Below are 18,033 nucleotides of genomic sequence, written 5' to 3'. Positions count from 1 at the left end.
ACATACCCCCAAGCTTTCTTCTGCTTTTCTCGTTCCCTTTCTACCCTTCAAATATACCAATTATTTCAAAATCCCTAGGTTCTCTCAGAACGGTTCCCCTCGCCAGAGCATCCACGGGGGGCGGGGGGGGGGGTGTTAAAAGACAAGGCACATAAAGCCCTGCTGTGCACCCAGGGCAGTCTCAGAGGGAGCTGACACTGTTCTTGGCACTTCGCTTTGCCAAGTCTACCAAGAGACTGGGCTCATCTTTATGGTCACAGTATGAGAGCACCTCTCCCGGGTGGGGGAGGGGTGGGTCTCAGCCAGTCCACCTCCCAACATTCTCACAAGTAGTTGTCAAATAACTTGTAACAAAGCGAATCATCTGATAACACGGCCAAGGATTAGTGAAAGACTGGTGGAAATCCCAACAGCCTCTCCCCAACCTCCGCTGCCCATCTAGCAGAGAGGAAGATTATGGTTGCCAAGGAAACGGGACTAGAGAGCAAGACAGAAACTTTGTCTCCTTTGGTTTCTGAAGACTCACAAAGCAAGCTGGGCTGTAAGTAGAGCTGGACATGACTGTGGTGGATTTACCATTTACTTAGTAAAATTGCTTTTAATTCAGTCATGCCGAGGTGTACAATCCTCCCACCCTCTGAAAGTTAGGTCTTGAACCTAGAGTTTTCCAAAGTCTGACAAAGGACAGAGCTTTGAAATTCATTGTCTCTGATTAAATTCAAGTGCAGGACAGATGGCTAAGTCTGAGTACATGTCAGACAGGCAGAGCACTTAAGATTTGCGACAGGCCAGACCAGGAATTAGCTGCTAAGTTTTTGCATTTATTCAGACATCCATGCGCACCATGAATGTGGTTGTAAAACTTATTTGTATTCACACTTGATTCAAAAACACTCCCAAACAAAGCAACTGCTCTCCTTGTGCCAGGCCAGATGCCCTTCTCTCAACCCCACTAACTTATAATCCATTTTTCTCAGGCTGTAGGAATTGTGTACACTTCATGTATCCAGACACTTAGGACAAGAGCAGCAACCTTCGGAACTCCTTAGCTTGTCCAGAACCCACAGTTTGGTCCTCATTTCTATTCTGGGAACTCCTCTATTGAGATATTTACTTATTTTAATGAACAAACATTTGTCTATAGGGAGAAAAAAAAACCAGCCAGTGAAATGAGAGCAGGCAGCCACAGAGCTGTCACCCACAGCAAGGGGGCAGGCCACTGTCACTGGCAGAAACTCAAAGGAAGTCGGAAGGCTTTATTGAGGGGGGAGGGGAAGGCTGGGGTTGAATGGAGCCCCGGGGATTTGGGAGGCAGCAGGTGGGTCCACTATGCCAGCCAGCATCCTGTGGCGGTGATTGGTTAAGAGCATGCATTTGGCTTCCTTTGGTTTATCTGAAAGATGAAAACTTTGGAAGCCGTCAGTTATTAATCAGGTACTGGCCATCTGAGGCTGTGTGTGTGTAGGCCGGAGAATAACCACGGTGTAATTCCTCATGAGCATTCATCCTTGCTTTTTGAGATACATCTCTGACGAGCCTGGTGTTTGCCAAGCGTGCTAGGCTGATGACCAGCAAGTCCCAGGGATTCTCCTGTCTCCACCTCCCCGGCACTGGCTAGCACATCCGGTACCCCCTTACTTGAGTACTGGGGATTGAACTCGCTCGGCTTGCACAACTAACACTTTACCAACTGAGCTCTCTCTCCAGCAGCATTTGAGGCTACTTTTTACGGGGGTTATTTGGCTTTGTGGACACACCCCCACCCCCATGATCAGGCCATGTTCCATTTGCATACTCATCCATTCAGTAAATATTTTACTAACAGAAATGCACCAATGGTGAGGGTACTGAAGCTTAGTAAGTGACCGAGTATACACACCAACCTCCTACAGGTTCCACTTCCACTCTCTCTCCTCTGCAACCTGATCTCTGGGCATCCACCGTCAGGATTCTTTTGCGACGTGGCACAGACATCTCCCATTCGCTTCTTCATCCTCACGCCCAGGCAGGCTCAGCAGCTGCTGGCCTCCACGACCATCTCACCAAGCCCAATCTTCAGGACACAATGGATCAAGTCAGCCTCGGGGTCCCACTGTCATTAGACTCAGCCCCACGGGTCACTTCCCTCCACATTCCTGGGCCTACGGGACAGTTCAGGAGGCTTGCCTGGAAACCCAGTGCCCCTATCCCTTTGGACGAGTTATATAATCACTCCAAACCCGCTCCCTGTTTACCAGGTTGGGGGTGGTGCAGGGGTGATCACAGAGGCTACTCTGGAGGGTAGCTGTGCTGATGAACCATGACCGTGGGAGCAGGGAGCCCCACACCCACCAGCCAGGGCAAGCACTAACATTGAGATACATTCATGTATTTCTCCCAGGTGTTATGAAGTGACAACTGGACGCCACTGAGAACTACTGTGTGCCAGGCATGAGCTTGGTGCTTTTCTTAAATTCATTATCTTGCCAGGCTTTGCTGTTTGTGAGTATTGGTCATGCTTACCTTAGGGCAAAGGAACCAAGGGAGACGATGGGAAATGACTGCGTGTATCTAAGTCTGTGGTGGCTCAGTGCCTGACAAGCATATCCCCAGCCTTATCTTCAGGTCATCATGGCACCCAGACGCAGCATATCTACAGAGCTGTCGTTGACAACGAACGACTGCTTATTCACTGTGCTAGGCAAACCCACCCACCACCGTGGGCCACCTGGGCTCATCAATCATCAGTTCTCCCTTCCCCCTTACTGGTGAAATCAGCTAGTGCAATTGACTCACTGGAAAAGGTTTCTCTCCCTAGCCATGTATTTATCTATCTTAGTAAGTTCATGTGACCTAGTTCTTACCAAGAGATCCAAAGTGTCCATATGAGCCTATTAAGCAAACTATTACTATCCCAAGAAGAAGGAAACATTGCTCAGGCATGCCTTTTCTCCCTTAACCCCACTCTGACTCCCTAGAAAGCAGGTATGATGCCATGAGATATAGCTGCCATCCAGTGATCTTAAGAACTGAGTCCCAAGCCCAGGAAGGCAGAGTAGAGAGAAGCACGTCAGATTCTTGACAGCCTGCGGTGGTGACATTCCATCACCACTATGGGCTGACGGCTGTCACGCATCCAGAAGTTGCTCACACTGTTGTGACTGAGCCGATTCTGGTGGCCGAGGGCAGAGTAAAATTAGTAAGATGAGGTATCTTCGTTACTTGTCCACGTGTCCCAGAAAAAAAAAATCTGTCCGGGGCTGGGGACACACAGCACAAGGGTCTGAGTTCCATGCCAGAACCTACTTCAAAAGTCAGGTGCGGTAGTACGTACTTGTAATACCAGACCTGGGGAGGCAGAGACAGGCAGATCCTGGAGCTCACTGCACAGCCAACCTAGCCTAGTCAATCGCAGGCCAGGGAGAGACCATCTGAAAAAATAAGGTGGACACCTCATGTGGATCAACACCTGAGGTTATCCTCTGGCCTCCCAACACATGCACACACACGTGCATATTGCAGGCATATGCACACGAACTTGCACACACACAATTTTCAAAGTTCTGTCCATAACAATCTCCATAGCAACTACTCTTCCAAGTCTCACGCATCAGCTTGTGCCAGCTTCCCCTCCTCCCTGTCATCTGCTGTCATACTTGTTTTAACCACTGGGTTTCCAGGGGTCATACACACTGTGCCTTTGGAATCTGAAGGCTCGGACATTTGTTCCCAAAAGCTTGGCTGTCCCCCAGCCTCACCCAGCATGGAACCAACTGAGCCTTCTGTCAGCTCGAGGCCTCTGCTGGCACCTTGGTCAAGATCCAGCAGTCATAACTGCATTGTGTCTCTGCTCGTGAGACTCCTAGAGTCCCAATTAGGTAGCATTTAGTTTCTGGCCAAGGAAGACTGTGCTCAACATTGCTCTGCACACGGGGACAATCAGGGGCCTGGCCCAAGTGATAAAGGAGCATCCGTGTGACATGAAGCCACTGTGAAGTGAGGGCAGGAGGCTTCCTCTGGCTCCACACAGGACCAGCTGTCAACGCAGATGAAGCCAAGTGTGCCAGCAGGTCATACGGTGCTTTCTCTCCCCTCACAGAGAAGGATGGCTACACTCTGCAGTCGGTGTCAGCGGATAGGGAGGACCCGGCTCCACCCCTTGCTGTTAAGAGTTCCCTTACAAAGGACAACACACCAAGAAACAAAGTCTAGATTCCAATACAAAGAAAGCACAGTGCATTTCAGGTTATGAGTGACATGGAATTGATAAGGATAGAGATTCTGAGCATCATCCCAGCACTCGGGGGCAGAGACAGGAATGGGGTTCAAGGCCAGCCTTGTCTCCATTTGAGAGTTTACAAGTCAGCTAGGGTTGGGGGAGGGGAGAGAGAGAGAGAGAGAGAGAGAGAGATATTAAGGATTTGCAAAACTGCTTTCATAAGCGGAGGTGCTGAATGGTGAAACATTCAGAGAACACCTGAAATCGCGCTGATTAAATGAGAAAACACACTTGCAGTGTTTAAAATTGCGTTGCTGTCAAACAAAAACTCACACAATGAAGAGAAAATCTCTAATAATTTATTGACCTTCAGTTTCACATCGTGGAAAAAAAAAACAGTTTTACAAAACGTCAAAAATGTAGTAGTAGCAAACGAGAACATACAAACACAGTCTCTAACTTCTACAGGGTTTGGTACGTGAACCACATTCAACAGCCATGAGAGGGACTTTATTCGGCTCTCATCACTCTCACTCAGACAGGTGTCAAGCCTGAGAAAAGGGGCTCCACCATTATACCAAGAAGTGGAAGGCTGACCTTTGTTATCCGTTTCCACGGCAACCAGCTCACCCAAAGAGAGGAACCTCCCCCGTCTTGCGCCAGGGTTTTTGTGTGGACCGTGCTGCGGATCGTATTGGCTTCAAAGTGTGGGACGGTTCACAGGGTGAGGGCCGTCAAGCAGCAAGCCCAAATGCCTACATCAATTAAAAGAGCTGCAGTCCAGAAAGTTCCCCCTTGCCAGCCAGGGCCCACCCTTGTGGCACAGCTCCCTCTGGCTCACACAGTAATTAACAGAAGATTCAAGGACAGGCCACAACTCTGAAACAGCTGCAGAAAATTCTCCCTGCTCCCAGAAGCAGCAGTGACGCGCAGATCTTGAGACGGATTTGCATCGTAAACTATGGAGCTGGGGCAGCTACAGGGCGGAGATTGATCAGGCCACCAGGGTCCGATCAGACACTTACACTGCTTAGACTACATCTAGGGACCAGAACCTGACTGCTGGAACGATCTGGAAGCTTTCATTCCAACGGCTCATTTGTTTTTATTTTGGTCCGACTACAGTCCACTTACTCATGGCACAGACATGTACAATTAGCCTAAAGTATTAAGGTGGAGAGAAATGTTATGGAATTATCTGTCATTGGACAAGGCAAACACTCACAATGTAAAGGTGGTTATCTGTCTTAAATCCTATTTTTTTTTTTTAAATACAGCACTGTGAGAAATATGGATCAAGCAGGCAGAGTTGCAAGTTCTGGTCTCCCCCAGACACCCGGGGAAGGGCCCACTCTGGTCTAGCACTAACACGTTTAGTAAACAAGCACTCAGACGAGCAAAGAATGTATTCACAACTGATCCCAACAGGACCGGAAGTCTTCTCCACAGGCCACCGTTTACAATCCTTGGCATCGTGTGACCAAATGTCACTTTTGTCTACCAAAGAGCTCTTCCAACATGTATCTAAGGGCGAACACGAAAGTGTACATTGTATCAAGATGGATGTTTTTCTGGGAGAATCTCGAGCACTCTCTAATCAAGGTCTAAGAGCCACGCACAGGCCAAGCAATGTGGTCAGGGAATTTGTTTACCCCTGACACATTTTAGTTTTTCCCCATTGGTGGTGTTATTCACCTAGAGTAAATAAATAGATAAATAAATAAACTTTAGACAATGTCTTCACCTGTGCCCTATATACAGAACTATTCTGCAGAACCTCCCAGGGTTTCAGGTTATTACACAAATGGAGGAAAACACTACAAAGTAATTTGGTCCTTTCCAAGTGTCAGCAGCCGAGAGACCAAAGTTAGGTAAACCAGACAGACAGGAGAAGGAGGACAGACCAATATCCTGCTCTTAGGAGACCCGCCATCAGGGTGACCATGAAACCTCAGTCAAGGGTGGTCTAGTTACGGTGACGCTGTGGTTTCTCTGCCTCTGGGATGTAATTTAAGTTTCCGTCCGTCCCGACATTTCAAAAATGCACCCCTCCCCCACCCACCCTCTACTTATCCTCCAAATTATAGCCCCAAAGTTTTCTTTTTTTTTTTTCTTTTTTTTTTTTGTGCAGCAAAGCACGTCAACAGCTACAAAATGTGCAAAACATACGACCATCCACACACGCCCATACACGTGAAGACAACGTAAGCACTGTTTCAGCATGCAGGCCGCACACAATAAATAGCTAAATCTAGAACACATTTCTTAACAGCCAAGAGAAGGTTTAAAGTCACTTATAAATAGCAAAGAGCATCTACCAAACGGCTACCAACAATGTCCCCATTGTTCAGAGGCGTTCCCGGGGGGGGACCGCAACCCCTCCGAGATGAGTGGAGAGTCCTGGGGTGCCCATTCTTCGGTCGGCCAGGCCAGCTTCCCTCCTGACCCACGCTTGGCTTTGCGTCTCCAACAGCAGCTGGCCACGGAGGCTTCAAGCTCAGTCCTCGGAGGAAGCTGACAACCATTTCAAATCCTGCACATAAACGGCGGAGCCATGGAAATCAAACGCTGAATGAGCTACAGCAAGGGAAAAGGCCAGCTTTTCTCTCCCTCTGAGGGGCTGATTAACGCTGACATTAATCCACAATTACCAGACAAGGACTAGATCACAAGCTCTGTCATTCATATTTAAACCATGTGCTACTGGCATTGGAAAAATCCCACCCTCCCTCCCCCACCCCTTCCTTCATGTCCACTTAAGAGAGTGTTCACAAGGTGCAGCCGATGGTAATCGAGGAGTCTTGTAGCAACTTCTCCTGGGGTTCTTTCTCTTCATTAAACTTGGCTTCTCCACAGCAGAAACCTCACATCGTCTCACCGTGTGTCCAGGTGAGCTAGAAAAAAAAGACAGAACGAAACACAAAGGCATGAAGGATTTGTGATAGGTCACGGTTTAAGACATTTGCTAATAAGCACACAATTTAGAAAAATTTAGACTCGGGGCAGAGCTGGGCAATAGCACTCCTGGCGGCGCGAATTACAAGTTCAATAGAAAGTGTGCATGCTTGGCGGGTTGGTACCATGACCATGGGCAGCCCACAACACAATGGTGTCCAGGGCTGGAGAGATGGCTGGCGCACGGGCTGCTCTTCCAGAGGACCCAGGTTCAATTCCCAACACCCACATGGCAGCTCCAGTTCCAGGGGATCTGACACCCTCATTCACATAGAAACATGCAGGCAAAACACCCATATACATAAAATTAAAAAAAAAAATAATTAAAAATAAAAGGCATTTAAAAAAAATTAGTGTCCAAAGGACCTTCCTTTCTCGAACATGAGTATGTTCAAATTCAAGCCTACACACGGCCACGGCTATTACGAGTTGCCATCTTCTGTTTTCAATGCTACTGTGACAGTCACTTGGACATGAAGGGAAGACGACACACCCCTAGGCCCTCCGATCATAAAAATATCCAAGGTAGACTTTTCAGAGATCGAAGGCAGCCACAGCTAAAATCGCAGGCCCCACTACTCACTGGAACCCTAGCTACAAGCACGGACAAGGGGATTTTTTGCAGGACCCACTCATTAACGGCAGATTCTTCTCTTTGGCTCGTGTGTGTTCGGAGGTGTGAGTCAGTTCCCACTTGTTTCTTTTGGCTGGTGTCTAGCCGTGATTCAAGCCTTCAAGACATTCCTTAGCCCTCGGTGTCATCCCTCAGTCCCGCCTCCCTGCAACCTGTCTATCCACATTTGGCCAGAAGAATGCATCTTGTAATATTTAACATCTCAAGACATGGCACACTCGCACAGAAATGAAGAGGTGGCGTATTCTAAAAGAAGAAACAAAGCAAATGCAGGTCCACATCCTGTCAGGTGGGGGCCATAAGACATCGCAAAATTACAAGAAAATCAGAATGGTTCCCTTTTTGTCTTCCCACCCATGGAATGAACAGCAGGGAACAGTTAAAATCTCCTGAGCGGGTGAGTTTTCCGACCTGGGAAGGTTTCTGCTAAGCCTAGATGAATTCATCTTGCACCAGACCAGCATTTGGAAATCAGGGGACTCAGGCTGGAGGTCTGTGCCGACCGACACCCAAAGGAGCCTCTCTGAATGTCATTCCAGCCAGCTTTAAGTGTTTTTAACTCCAGCTTGTGTATACTATAGAAATTTGAACCAACATCCTCCCTGCCGGAAACGGAAAGAGTAGCTTTGATCAGGGGCGCGTGTCACCCTTGAAAAGCAGCAACAAGCTGGCCCTATCAAGTTGAGTTTTTATGTGCCCGACTCTCCTGCCCAGGGTACCAAGGGTGGAGGCTGCTGTTTCTCAGGTAACCACAGCATTTTGTTTGTTCTGTTTCCCGGGGACCGGAAGCAAGTGGTTAGGGTCAAATACTTTAACACATCCACGCTGGGATGGGAAAGGGAACCAAAACTGAAGAACAGAAATGACAAACAGCTGATAATCAACGGAACGGAATGTCCCCAGGACACACAGACTGTGCTCCAGCCAGATCAGAGCGAGGGCTTTCTGTAGGAAAAGCCGGTAATATGTAACAGAGGCTGGTGCTGGGCTGGACCAGGCTGTTTTTAACACCCACCTCTGTCTGAATTGGGACGTTTTTTCTGGACATTGTGGTTAAAATGACTCGTTCAACAAAAAAAACCAACCCTAAGTCCAGAGAGATGTAACACAAGGAACAGAGAACACTTGTGATCTCTCTGCTAGCCTCATCTTCTCTGCCTTGCCTTCCACCCACCCAATGGCCATGTCTGACACACTGACCCCCATCCCTGGCCACTTGTCCAGGTCGACTGCACACCCAGTCAGTTGCTGGACTAACTCTTCATTTTGCGTCGGTTAATTAGCGCCTCTTCCCTAGGAGTCTCTCTCTCCAGGCCTGCTTGAGGGTTGAGTCATGCAACCGTATCGCACATGAAATAACCACTTGCAGAACGTTTGTTTATTCTGGATTACTGAGATGCCAGCAAGGCTGCAAAAACCAGTTTGGTGTGGGCTGCTGTCGGTAGGTCTCTCTCCTCTCGGGAGGTTTCTGACTGTTGCTGCTCCTCTACAGGAATCTCCCGCCCAGGGAACATGGCCCTGCTGGCCAGGACAGGCTGGAGGAGACGGCCACAGGGCTGAAAACAATGATGATGAAATAAATGCGAAAGGGAAATCCAATTTCAGTTGCTTGTGAATGAGCTATTCAACATGGGGAAAGAAAGGCCAATAAGATGAGACCCCCCTCTGTTGAGCTGACAACCACTCTGAGGTCCCCCTATTTCCTTTCAAAGGCCCCTTTAAAGGTGTGTGACACCCTAGGAAAAGCAGAGGCAAAGTCCTCTGGTAATGACTTTGTGCTGCTGGTCCTCCACCATGGCATTCCTTAACAGTTAGTAGTGAGCCCGGCAGTCACCCAAATGAAGTGGTGTGTCCCTGGCACCCTCTGTTCAGCCAGTCTGGTTGTTTTGGTTTTTTGTTGTTGTTGTTTTCTTTTGTCAACCTGACAGAAGCTAAAGTCATTTGAGAGGAGGGAACCTCAATTAATGCCACCTACAGGCATGCCTTTGGACAGTTTCTTGATTAATGATTGATGTGGGAGGGCCCAGACCACTGAAGGGGGGGTACTTCCCCTGGGCAGGTGGTCCTGGGGTTGAAAGCAGGTTAAGCTAGGTAAGGGAGCAAGTCAGTAAGAAGAACTCCTCCACGGCCTCTGCTTCAGTTCCTGCCTTCAGGGTTCCTGCCTTGTGTTCTGGTCTTGACTCCTCTCAGCGAGGGACTGTGACTTGAAAAGATGTAAGAGGAAATACGCCCGGTTTACTTTTGGTCATGGTGTTTATCATAGCTACAGGAGGCTAACTAAGACAGACATGCTGAGGCAATTCCTGGGCCAGTGCTGAGGATGCTTCACAAGAGGCAAGCAGCCACAGCGACACCAAAACTGTGTAGGCTGATTCATTATTGGAGCCAAGAGTGTCATATACACAATACAACCACCGCGTACCCAGGTATATGACACAGGATACAACTTTTGTTGGTCCCAGCAACAGGGTCAGGCTGACTGATTAAGAGGATGCATTTCGGGAAGCTTAGGTGGCTGAATTTATCCACATGAACTACCACCTTTCATGAGAACAACCTAGACTGTCCTCCAAAGTTCATACATGCTCTAAAGAGATGGTTCTTGGGGGCGGGACGGCATTTTCAATAAGCGAATATACAATTTTGGAGTCAATAAACTAGGGAAAACTTAAAGCAATAATATTTTTAAAACCCTATTAAGTTCAGAAAGGTCTGAAGAAGTGAAATCAGAATAGCAACCCAGTATCCCTGGGATGATACCAAGATCAAGTTCAAGTTTATCAGGTAGCAGCTTGACTGCATACTCAAGCGTCTGTGCTCTGGAGTCAGACTGCCCTGGCGGAGTTCTTGACTCGCTTGACCACTTGTTGAGGTCTATGACATTGGGCAATTGACTAGTTAAGACTCCATAGGCATCAGGTTTTTTCACCTGCAGAGGGAGATTAGTAATAACATCCAGGGGTTGTTCTGAGCATCAAAAGGATGCTTGAGTGAAGCACATGGTCCCGTCCTACCTAGGAACACAGTGAGTATTTCACAACCACTAACTGGAATTACTAATGGATGTCTGGGGTTCCCAACCTGTCAGATACAACTGGAAAACTTTCTTTAAAATACTGATGCGAGGATGGAGAGATGGCTTGGTGGTTAAGAGAGCTGGCTGCTCTTCCAGAGGACCCGGGTTCAATTCCCAGCACCCACATGACAGCTCACAACTGTCTGTGACTCAAGTTCCAGGGGATCCAACACCCCTTACACAGACATGCAGGCAGGCAAAACACCAATGCATATAAAATAAAAAATAAATAAATCATGTAAAGTACTGATGTTTGGATTCCACCCGGACCAAATAAAAACAATGTCTCTAGAATGGGGGCAGTTTCTGAAATCGCTTTGGGAGATTTTTGAGGCTCCGTGATGGCGGAGAGCCACTGGTTTCTGTTGACAGGGGTTTGCAGTATTGGCCGACACCAGCAGTTGCTTACATCTCCAACTCCGCCTTCTTACCTCGTGCGTGCTTTCTTTAGGACGCTCTGCGTTAAGAAGGCAGATGTTTCCAGGTGCTGACGAACGCAGTAGGAATCAGTGAGTACGGCACGGTGGTTATGCTGTTCCACACATCTAAAGTCGGGTCGTAACAGTCCAAGGTCTTGCAGCGCTGAATGCCGAAGTACCCTCCGACGACATAGAGCTTGTTCCCGGAGGCCACAGCGTGGCAGCTCATGCGCTTGGCTGTCACGTCTCCCACCTTGGTCCACTGGTAAGTCTCACTGTTGAATTTGTAAGCAGAGCAGGCAGAGAACTCTGTATCTCCACCCATAATAAAAATCTGGTTCCCCAGCACGGCTGCTGCTGTGTAGCGCCAGGGCTGGGGACAGGTGGCCGGTACTGTCCACCTGTTCTCACACTGATCGTAACACTGAACTTTGGGAAGCTTGTCATGACTTACACTGGTACCCCCGAAAGCAAACAGCTTGAGCTTGGCACTCACTACGGCAGCATTGCTGACGCCTTCTCGGAGTGGGGCGACCATGGTCCACTTGTTGGTTGTGGGGTCATAATGTTCTACTTGCTTTAGAGAGACTGAGGGCGAGGCTGGGAGGCAGCCTGTGGCTGCTGTGTGCCCACCGACCACGTACAGGCAGTGCTTCAGTTCGGCAGATCCATGGCCGAACCTGGCCACCAGCATGGGGGCAGCCTTGGACCACTCCTCATGTAGGGTATCATAAACCCAGACATCTTTCGAGACTCCATTTTCAGAGCCCCGCCCCCCAGTAATGTACACTTTGCAGCCAATGGCACATGCACTGAACTCTTTCCTGGGGCTGGGAATGTCAGCCTTGGGAATGATTTCTTTAGCCTTCTGGTCTACCAAGTACAGTTTGTCACACATGAAAGTCTGTCCTCCCAGGAGGAAGAGGGCATGGCCGGTTTTCCGAGGGCGGGCACAGAGGCTGGTCACCACGCCATCGTTCTGCAGGATTTTCAGTTTGCACCGAATGGCCTCCTCCACAATCTCCTTACTCTTCCTCTGCTTGGTGATGAGTTCTTCCATCGCCACGTTCTCCATGAGATAGATGGCAGGAAGGAGGGCCAGCCTCACGGTCTGCAACAGCTCTGGGAGGTAACAGTAGCGCTTCTTCAGGTCATAGCTAATCCAGTTCATGGCCGACTCATAGACCAGCCTTTCATCTTCTGTCTCCAGCTCTTCACTGGACAGGAGCTGCACGACCATGTCCTGGGGCAGCTGGAGGAAATCTTCGTTCTTCCGGATGGTTTGGAAGTTGCTGAGACACATTCTCCAGGAGAGTTCATACAGCTTGGTGCACTGGTGGGCGTCGGACAGCAGCAGCATGCCCAGGCAGTTGGTGGGATGCAGGTTCTTTTCCAGGAACTCCGCGCACGCGTCTCTGATGTCCTGAAACTCCAGCATGTCGCCGGCTTCCAGGAGCGACTCGGCATTTTCTTCATTGATGATGACCCGGGACGAGTAGGCGTAGTCGAGAAGCAGCTCTAAGACTTCTGGGTGGATGGAGTTGTCGAAGTTGACTTCGCTGTCCTGGCTCTCTTTCAGGCCACCACTGAACATGGCTTCAAAGTAGCGGCTGCAGGCAGCCAGCACCGCCCGGTGGCATGGGAAGGTCCTGTTCCCTGCATGGAGAAGGACATCTGTGAAGAGGCGCTGCTGGCGCAGAAGGTTCAAGTGAGTGAGGACACTGTCCGCATAGGAAGATTTGTGAAACAGGTAGATATTGATGGAGCCGCTGCTGGCCCTGGACTTACGGTTCTCGTGCACACTGACTGACATTTTGCTTCAGCGCCTAAAAGAAAACAGAACAGACCCATTGAACACCATGCTCTTGGATGTTCCCAGCCACAGTACAAAAGCAATCATCACTTAGACAAAGAAAACGGGGCCTCGTTAGTCCTGCTGCAACCTACGGTTCCGAGGAGGGTATGGCCACTCCGGAACAAAGCCAGAGAACTACCTGGGAGGAAAAACATTCCCTGTAATACTCTGGAGCTACGCGAACCACACATACACTGTTGGGGGGGGCTAGGGGAGGCATGGCTTAAAAGCAGGTTTATCTTGGAAAACCTGACTGCCAGAATGTAAGTCAGCAGAAGCTGAGGGAAGTCCATCTCATTCTCCCAGTTCCCAGCGCCAGCCCAGCTGATTCACTCCAGGCCAGTTAAAAGGCCAAGCTTCCCGCTCTCGTAATGCCAAGAACGTCAGGAGGGCACCGGCTTTAATGCCCCATGCAACATAAAGCCATGTGTAAAACAAACACCTACTAATTAGAAATTCTATTAAGAATTCGTTCAGTAAGATCCAAACTCTGCGTACATCTAACTACCCAAGTCCTGAAGAGGTCAGACTTTTACACAAAGGCTAAATAGACAGTTTCTAACTAGACAAGCTCTACCACCAGGAGCTCTGAATGCACCAGAATGTAAATAGTTCCATACATTGATCAGCAGACCTCAGTGAAAGCACAGATGGATTCTGGCCACAATTACCACCCATCTTTCTGAACCTGGACAGATTCCAGAATGACACTTTGGCACATAAAAGGAAGAATATTTTGAGTAGGCAGCTCATGCTGTTTTTTTCTGTTCTTCCTGCTCTATACCAATTCTTGGAAAACCATCACAAGAACAAAGGATGCAGCCACACCGCTTTGATTAAACACTCCATCACCAGGACTGTTGTGTACCTGCAAATGCAACACCTGCATTTCAGGAGTCCAAACTGCAAACACTGCTTTATGTAGATTCAAAAGCACAAAGGGGTAGAAGTGTGCGTGTGCGTGTACGTGCGTGTGTGTGTGTGTGTGTGTGTGTGTGTGTGTGTGAGAGAGAGAGAGAGAGAGAGAGACATTCATGTGCCTAAGTGTATTTTAACCTTTGTGTGTGTGTGTGTGTGTGTGTGTGTGTGTGTGTGTGACATTCATGTGCCTAAGTGTATTTTAACCTTTGTTCATGCAGGGCCACTGTAAAATTGATCAGCTAACTACAGTGCTTTCCTAAGTATCAAAATTAGCATCAGTGGAATCTCCTGCTATCTTTTTAGGCATCTGCTGTAAGAAAACTAGCCAGCAATGATTTAGAAAATGTCCACTGTCCATCTTGAAAACTGGAATCAACTCCGGCTTCTGACGGTACCCCTCTACTGCTTTCAAGAACAGAAAGGACCTGGCCCTCTGGGATTCCAGGGCAGGTTGTTTATGTCAGCGGCGAAGACTATGTAATTGGCTACAGTATCTTTTCCGATACAAACAGCCAGAACTTACAGCACAGCTGAACTACTGCTCCTCCTTCCTTTAGATATTTATTTTGTTTAATTTGTACTCCAGGAATTATTAATAAACGCGAACGAATGCCTTACCAGATTCACGCGCTAGAACTGCAATTTCCCCCACCCAGCTGTGAAAGTTGGCACAGAAAACAACCAAGGTGGATGTCTGACATGCCTTTGACCCTTGGGGCCCATAACCTTCAGGTGATGTAACTTGTTTTCCTCTGCTTTGGGAATGTTACTTCTCAGGCTGGGTAAACAAGGCCAAATGACAAGTAAGCATCAAAGTTACAAAGCTCCAGGATTACAAAGCCTAGGAAAAACACCCAGAAATTTCCAGTGGGTAGGAAGAGGGTGAGGACCCATGCATCGACCCCACCTCAAACTAAGGCTCCAGCTTCCAGGAGTCCATATCGTGAGCCACTGTGGAACCTTCTGAAGAAGGACTCATATTGAAAGGATCCTGTGAATGCACTAAGCTTCTGAAGTGTTCAGACTCCCGCGCACTTGACACCTGCATGCTTTACCCCTGTGGATGTCATTTACACGGATGCGTTCAGTGTTGAGTTATTTTGAAGAAGATTTTAAGCCTAAACCTTGAAAAGATTGCCTAGTCTCAGGAAGCTGCCTCCTCTCTTGGCTAAGAGCCAAGACAGGAACATAAGCATCTAAGTGCTTGGCGGCTGGGCTGGAATCCCACTGGGCCAGAGCACATGTCCATTAACAGGAGTCAGGGTGGCATAAAACAACATTCACAACTAGGTTTACACTTAAGAAAACAGTTTGTCCAAAAGACCTTAGGATACAAGATGCGCAACAGTCGGGAATCCTGTGTTTACTCTGCTGTATTTTCTAGGTCTCCCCAGAAAGCAAGAAGAGTCTACCCTGTCATCTTGGATCCCACCCCACTGGAAAGGAACGTCACTGTCACAATCATCTTGGAACCATGTCGGATTAAAACAAAAGGTACACATGAAGGCCCAAGGGAAATAACTTGCTTTCTGGTTTAGAATTATGCCAACAGCAAAATAACCACAGAAATCATTTATGCAGTTACTAAACACACCTTCAGCATTAAATTAATCACTCTTTCCAACATTTTCATAAGCCCCCAGAGACATAAATTTGCATGCTAAGGAAATGGCCAAGAAAATGCACACATATACTTAACTTGCGTCTACAAAGAAGGCAGAGAGAAAAAAAAAGACTGCTATTACTGTGAACATCAAAAGGGCTCCTAGTTCGGTAACTTCGGTTCACTTACTGTTGCTTCCACACAGGCTGTCTGCCTCCAACACTTGGAGCACCTCCGTCTCTCCTGGTTTTAAACCTGATCTCAATCCCACGAGAAAAGGAACCAGGCAGATGTATCTCAAGCACTCACATTATTGGCAACAATGGAACGACACCATAAAGATGTTTACAAAAATAGCCCTTCGCCACACGGTCCCCTACAACATTTGCAACGCTACTTAACACGCTGAACATGCCACCGAGGGCGACACCAAATTACACATCCAAGTTCACTGTTTCATCTCCACCCCGCCCACCAATTCCTAGGCCTTTGAAATTAATAATGTCACTCGAAAAGGCAAAAGCTTGCAGGAGAAGAAACTAGTTTTTCAGGAACCAGTTTTCATTCATTCGGCTGCAATCAGATGCCCCCATGAGGAGGTCTGCGCGTGGCCCCCACCGTCCCCCGGAGCCGGCAACAGTGCACCATGGGGAACCGATCCCACGCGCTGGGCTGTCTGCAGGCTTCAGGAAGCCGGCACGCTATTATTCCCAACCTGGCTCCTCGCAGCCCCTGAGACTTGCCCGGGCGTTACGCCGCGGAGGGGAGGCAGGTCGTTCCCCCAGCGCGATCCTGCCCTGGCGACAGTTCTGCCTGGAGAGCAGTTCCTGGGCTTAAGCCGCAGGCAGGCAGGCAGGGTAGCCGGCGCCGGCTGGTGGCTCGCAAGCACACCCGCGGCTGGCCCGCCCCTGAAATCCGGGCGCCCGCAACAGGTCTGGGGCCGCAGGGGAAACTTACAGCAGTAGGCGACTGGCCTCCGCACACAACCGGCTGGGGTTCTTGCCTCGGTCACCCGCAGGGAGCCGACGGAGGGCGGCTCAGTCCCAGGAAGAGGCGGCGATCACCCGGGAGAAAGGAGTGCCGGGAGGAGAGGCGATAGCGCCGGGGGTAGTGGCTCCCGGATCGGCTCTAGCAGGCAGCTCGTCTCGGCCTCCGGATCTGCAGCGGCGGACCTGGCGCCCCGGCCGGGCCGAGAGTCTGCCGGCGCTCGCCGAGCCAGGGGAGAGTGAGCCTGCGGCGGCCGCGCCGCGGAGGAAGGCGGGCTGCGCGCTGGGGGAGGGATCGAGGCTGCGGTGTGAGAGCCGGCGGCCGCCTGGCGTCTGCCCTGGGTCTCTGCAGCGCCTCCGTCGTAGCACTCGCTCAGAAGCTGCGGGAGCAGACTGCGCCGGGGCCACCGCGCAACCGGGCTATAAGTTGCGCTCCCGCCCGGGAGGGGGCGCGTATGCAAAGAGACTCGTTCGGGGGAGGAGGGAGGAAGCGCGTCCGCGGTGCGGGCGGCAGCGGGTGGAGCTGGGGGGGGGGGGAAAGAGCTGTAGGGGGATTATCGGGAGAGGAAGCGGGGGGGGGGGTACGGGAGGGGGCGGGGGAGTGCACCGAGACAAAGCGGACGCCCTCACACAGCTACAGGCAGCTGCAGCCCCCGGGGACTGCAGAAGAAAATAAGTTGGAGGGGCTCCGATGGTGTACGCCTCTTTGGGCCAACCTAATTCAAGGCTAGCTCGGGTTCTAGGGTGCCCGCTCGGGAAAGCAGCCCTGGGCTGTGGGCTCAGTGGTACCGGGACCCACGGGATGCTCGGTTTAATGGTCCAGGGCCAAGCTAGGGGTCTGTGGCACCGGAGCGCATAGCCACTCACTGGGCGGGACACCCCAGCAGCAGGCAGAACCTATTACCCACGGGGGCAAGGGAAGAAGCCCAAGTCTGGACCCTGTGGACACTGCAGGTTGCGCAAGTGGGACGTAGGGTTACTTGCTGGCAGGGGGCCAGACTCCAGCTCCAGGCTCAGGCCGGGTGTCGTCCCTCCCTACCCCACCCCAAGCTGGTGAGGAACCGGCCGCCGGACTCTGGCCCACGCGGTGCTGGAGCCGCTGCAAGCCCGGCTCAGTCCCGCAGGCCCACGTGTTTCGCAACCAATCGCCAAGGCCGCTAGATTCAAAGGAGCAGCCACGCCGCCTCCCTTTGGGAAGAAGTCTCGGTCACCTTCCGAGACTTGGCCTTTCCTGCTCTTCGTAGGTTGGTGGTGTTTGGAGTCGAGAAATAGCCCCACCACACGCACACGCACACGCATACACACGCACGCCCCTCGAGAGTCTGGCAAGAAAGGAAAGCTGTCCGGGAAAAAAAGAAATTCACGTGGCGACCACTGCTTCTGACT

At 50.1% G+C, this 18,033-nt stretch overlaps 1 protein-coding gene across 3 annotated transcripts; it reads right to left on the bottom strand.

Moving 5' to 3' along the window:
* Positions 1-4,535: 4,535 nt before the first annotated feature.
* On the bottom strand, positions 4,536-16,759 carry Enc1 (ectodermal-neural cortex 1). Of its 3 annotated transcripts, none has more exons than XM_006985760.4 (3): positions 16,619-16,759; positions 11,295-13,108; positions 4,536-7,092 (listed from the first exon to the last, which is right to left on the bottom strand). In XM_006985760.4, the coding sequence occupies exon 2, from the start codon at positions 13,093-13,095 to the stop codon at positions 11,326-11,328; it is 1,770 nt and encodes a 589-aa protein (XP_006985822.1). In that variant the 5' UTR covers positions 13,096-13,108; positions 16,619-16,759; the 3' UTR covers positions 4,536-7,092; positions 11,295-11,325. The 3 variants fall into 3 exon arrangements, with proteins under 3 accessions (XP_006985822.1, XP_076408217.1, XP_015859711.1); XM_076552102.1 differs by lacking the exon at positions 16,619-16,759 and adding an exon at positions 16,377-16,394; XM_016004225.3 differs by lacking the exon at positions 16,619-16,759 and adding an exon at positions 15,851-16,275.
* Between the last annotated feature and the right edge of the window lie 1,274 nt (positions 16,760-18,033).

This window comes from Peromyscus maniculatus, chromosome 15 (assembly GCF_049852395.1).
Source record: "Peromyscus maniculatus bairdii isolate BWxNUB_F1_BW_parent chromosome 15, HU_Pman_BW_mat_3.1, whole genome shotgun sequence".
Lineage (NCBI taxonomy): Eukaryota > Metazoa > Chordata > Mammalia > Rodentia > Cricetidae > Peromyscus > Peromyscus maniculatus.
This window is presented reverse-complemented; position numbering and strand designations above follow the sequence as displayed.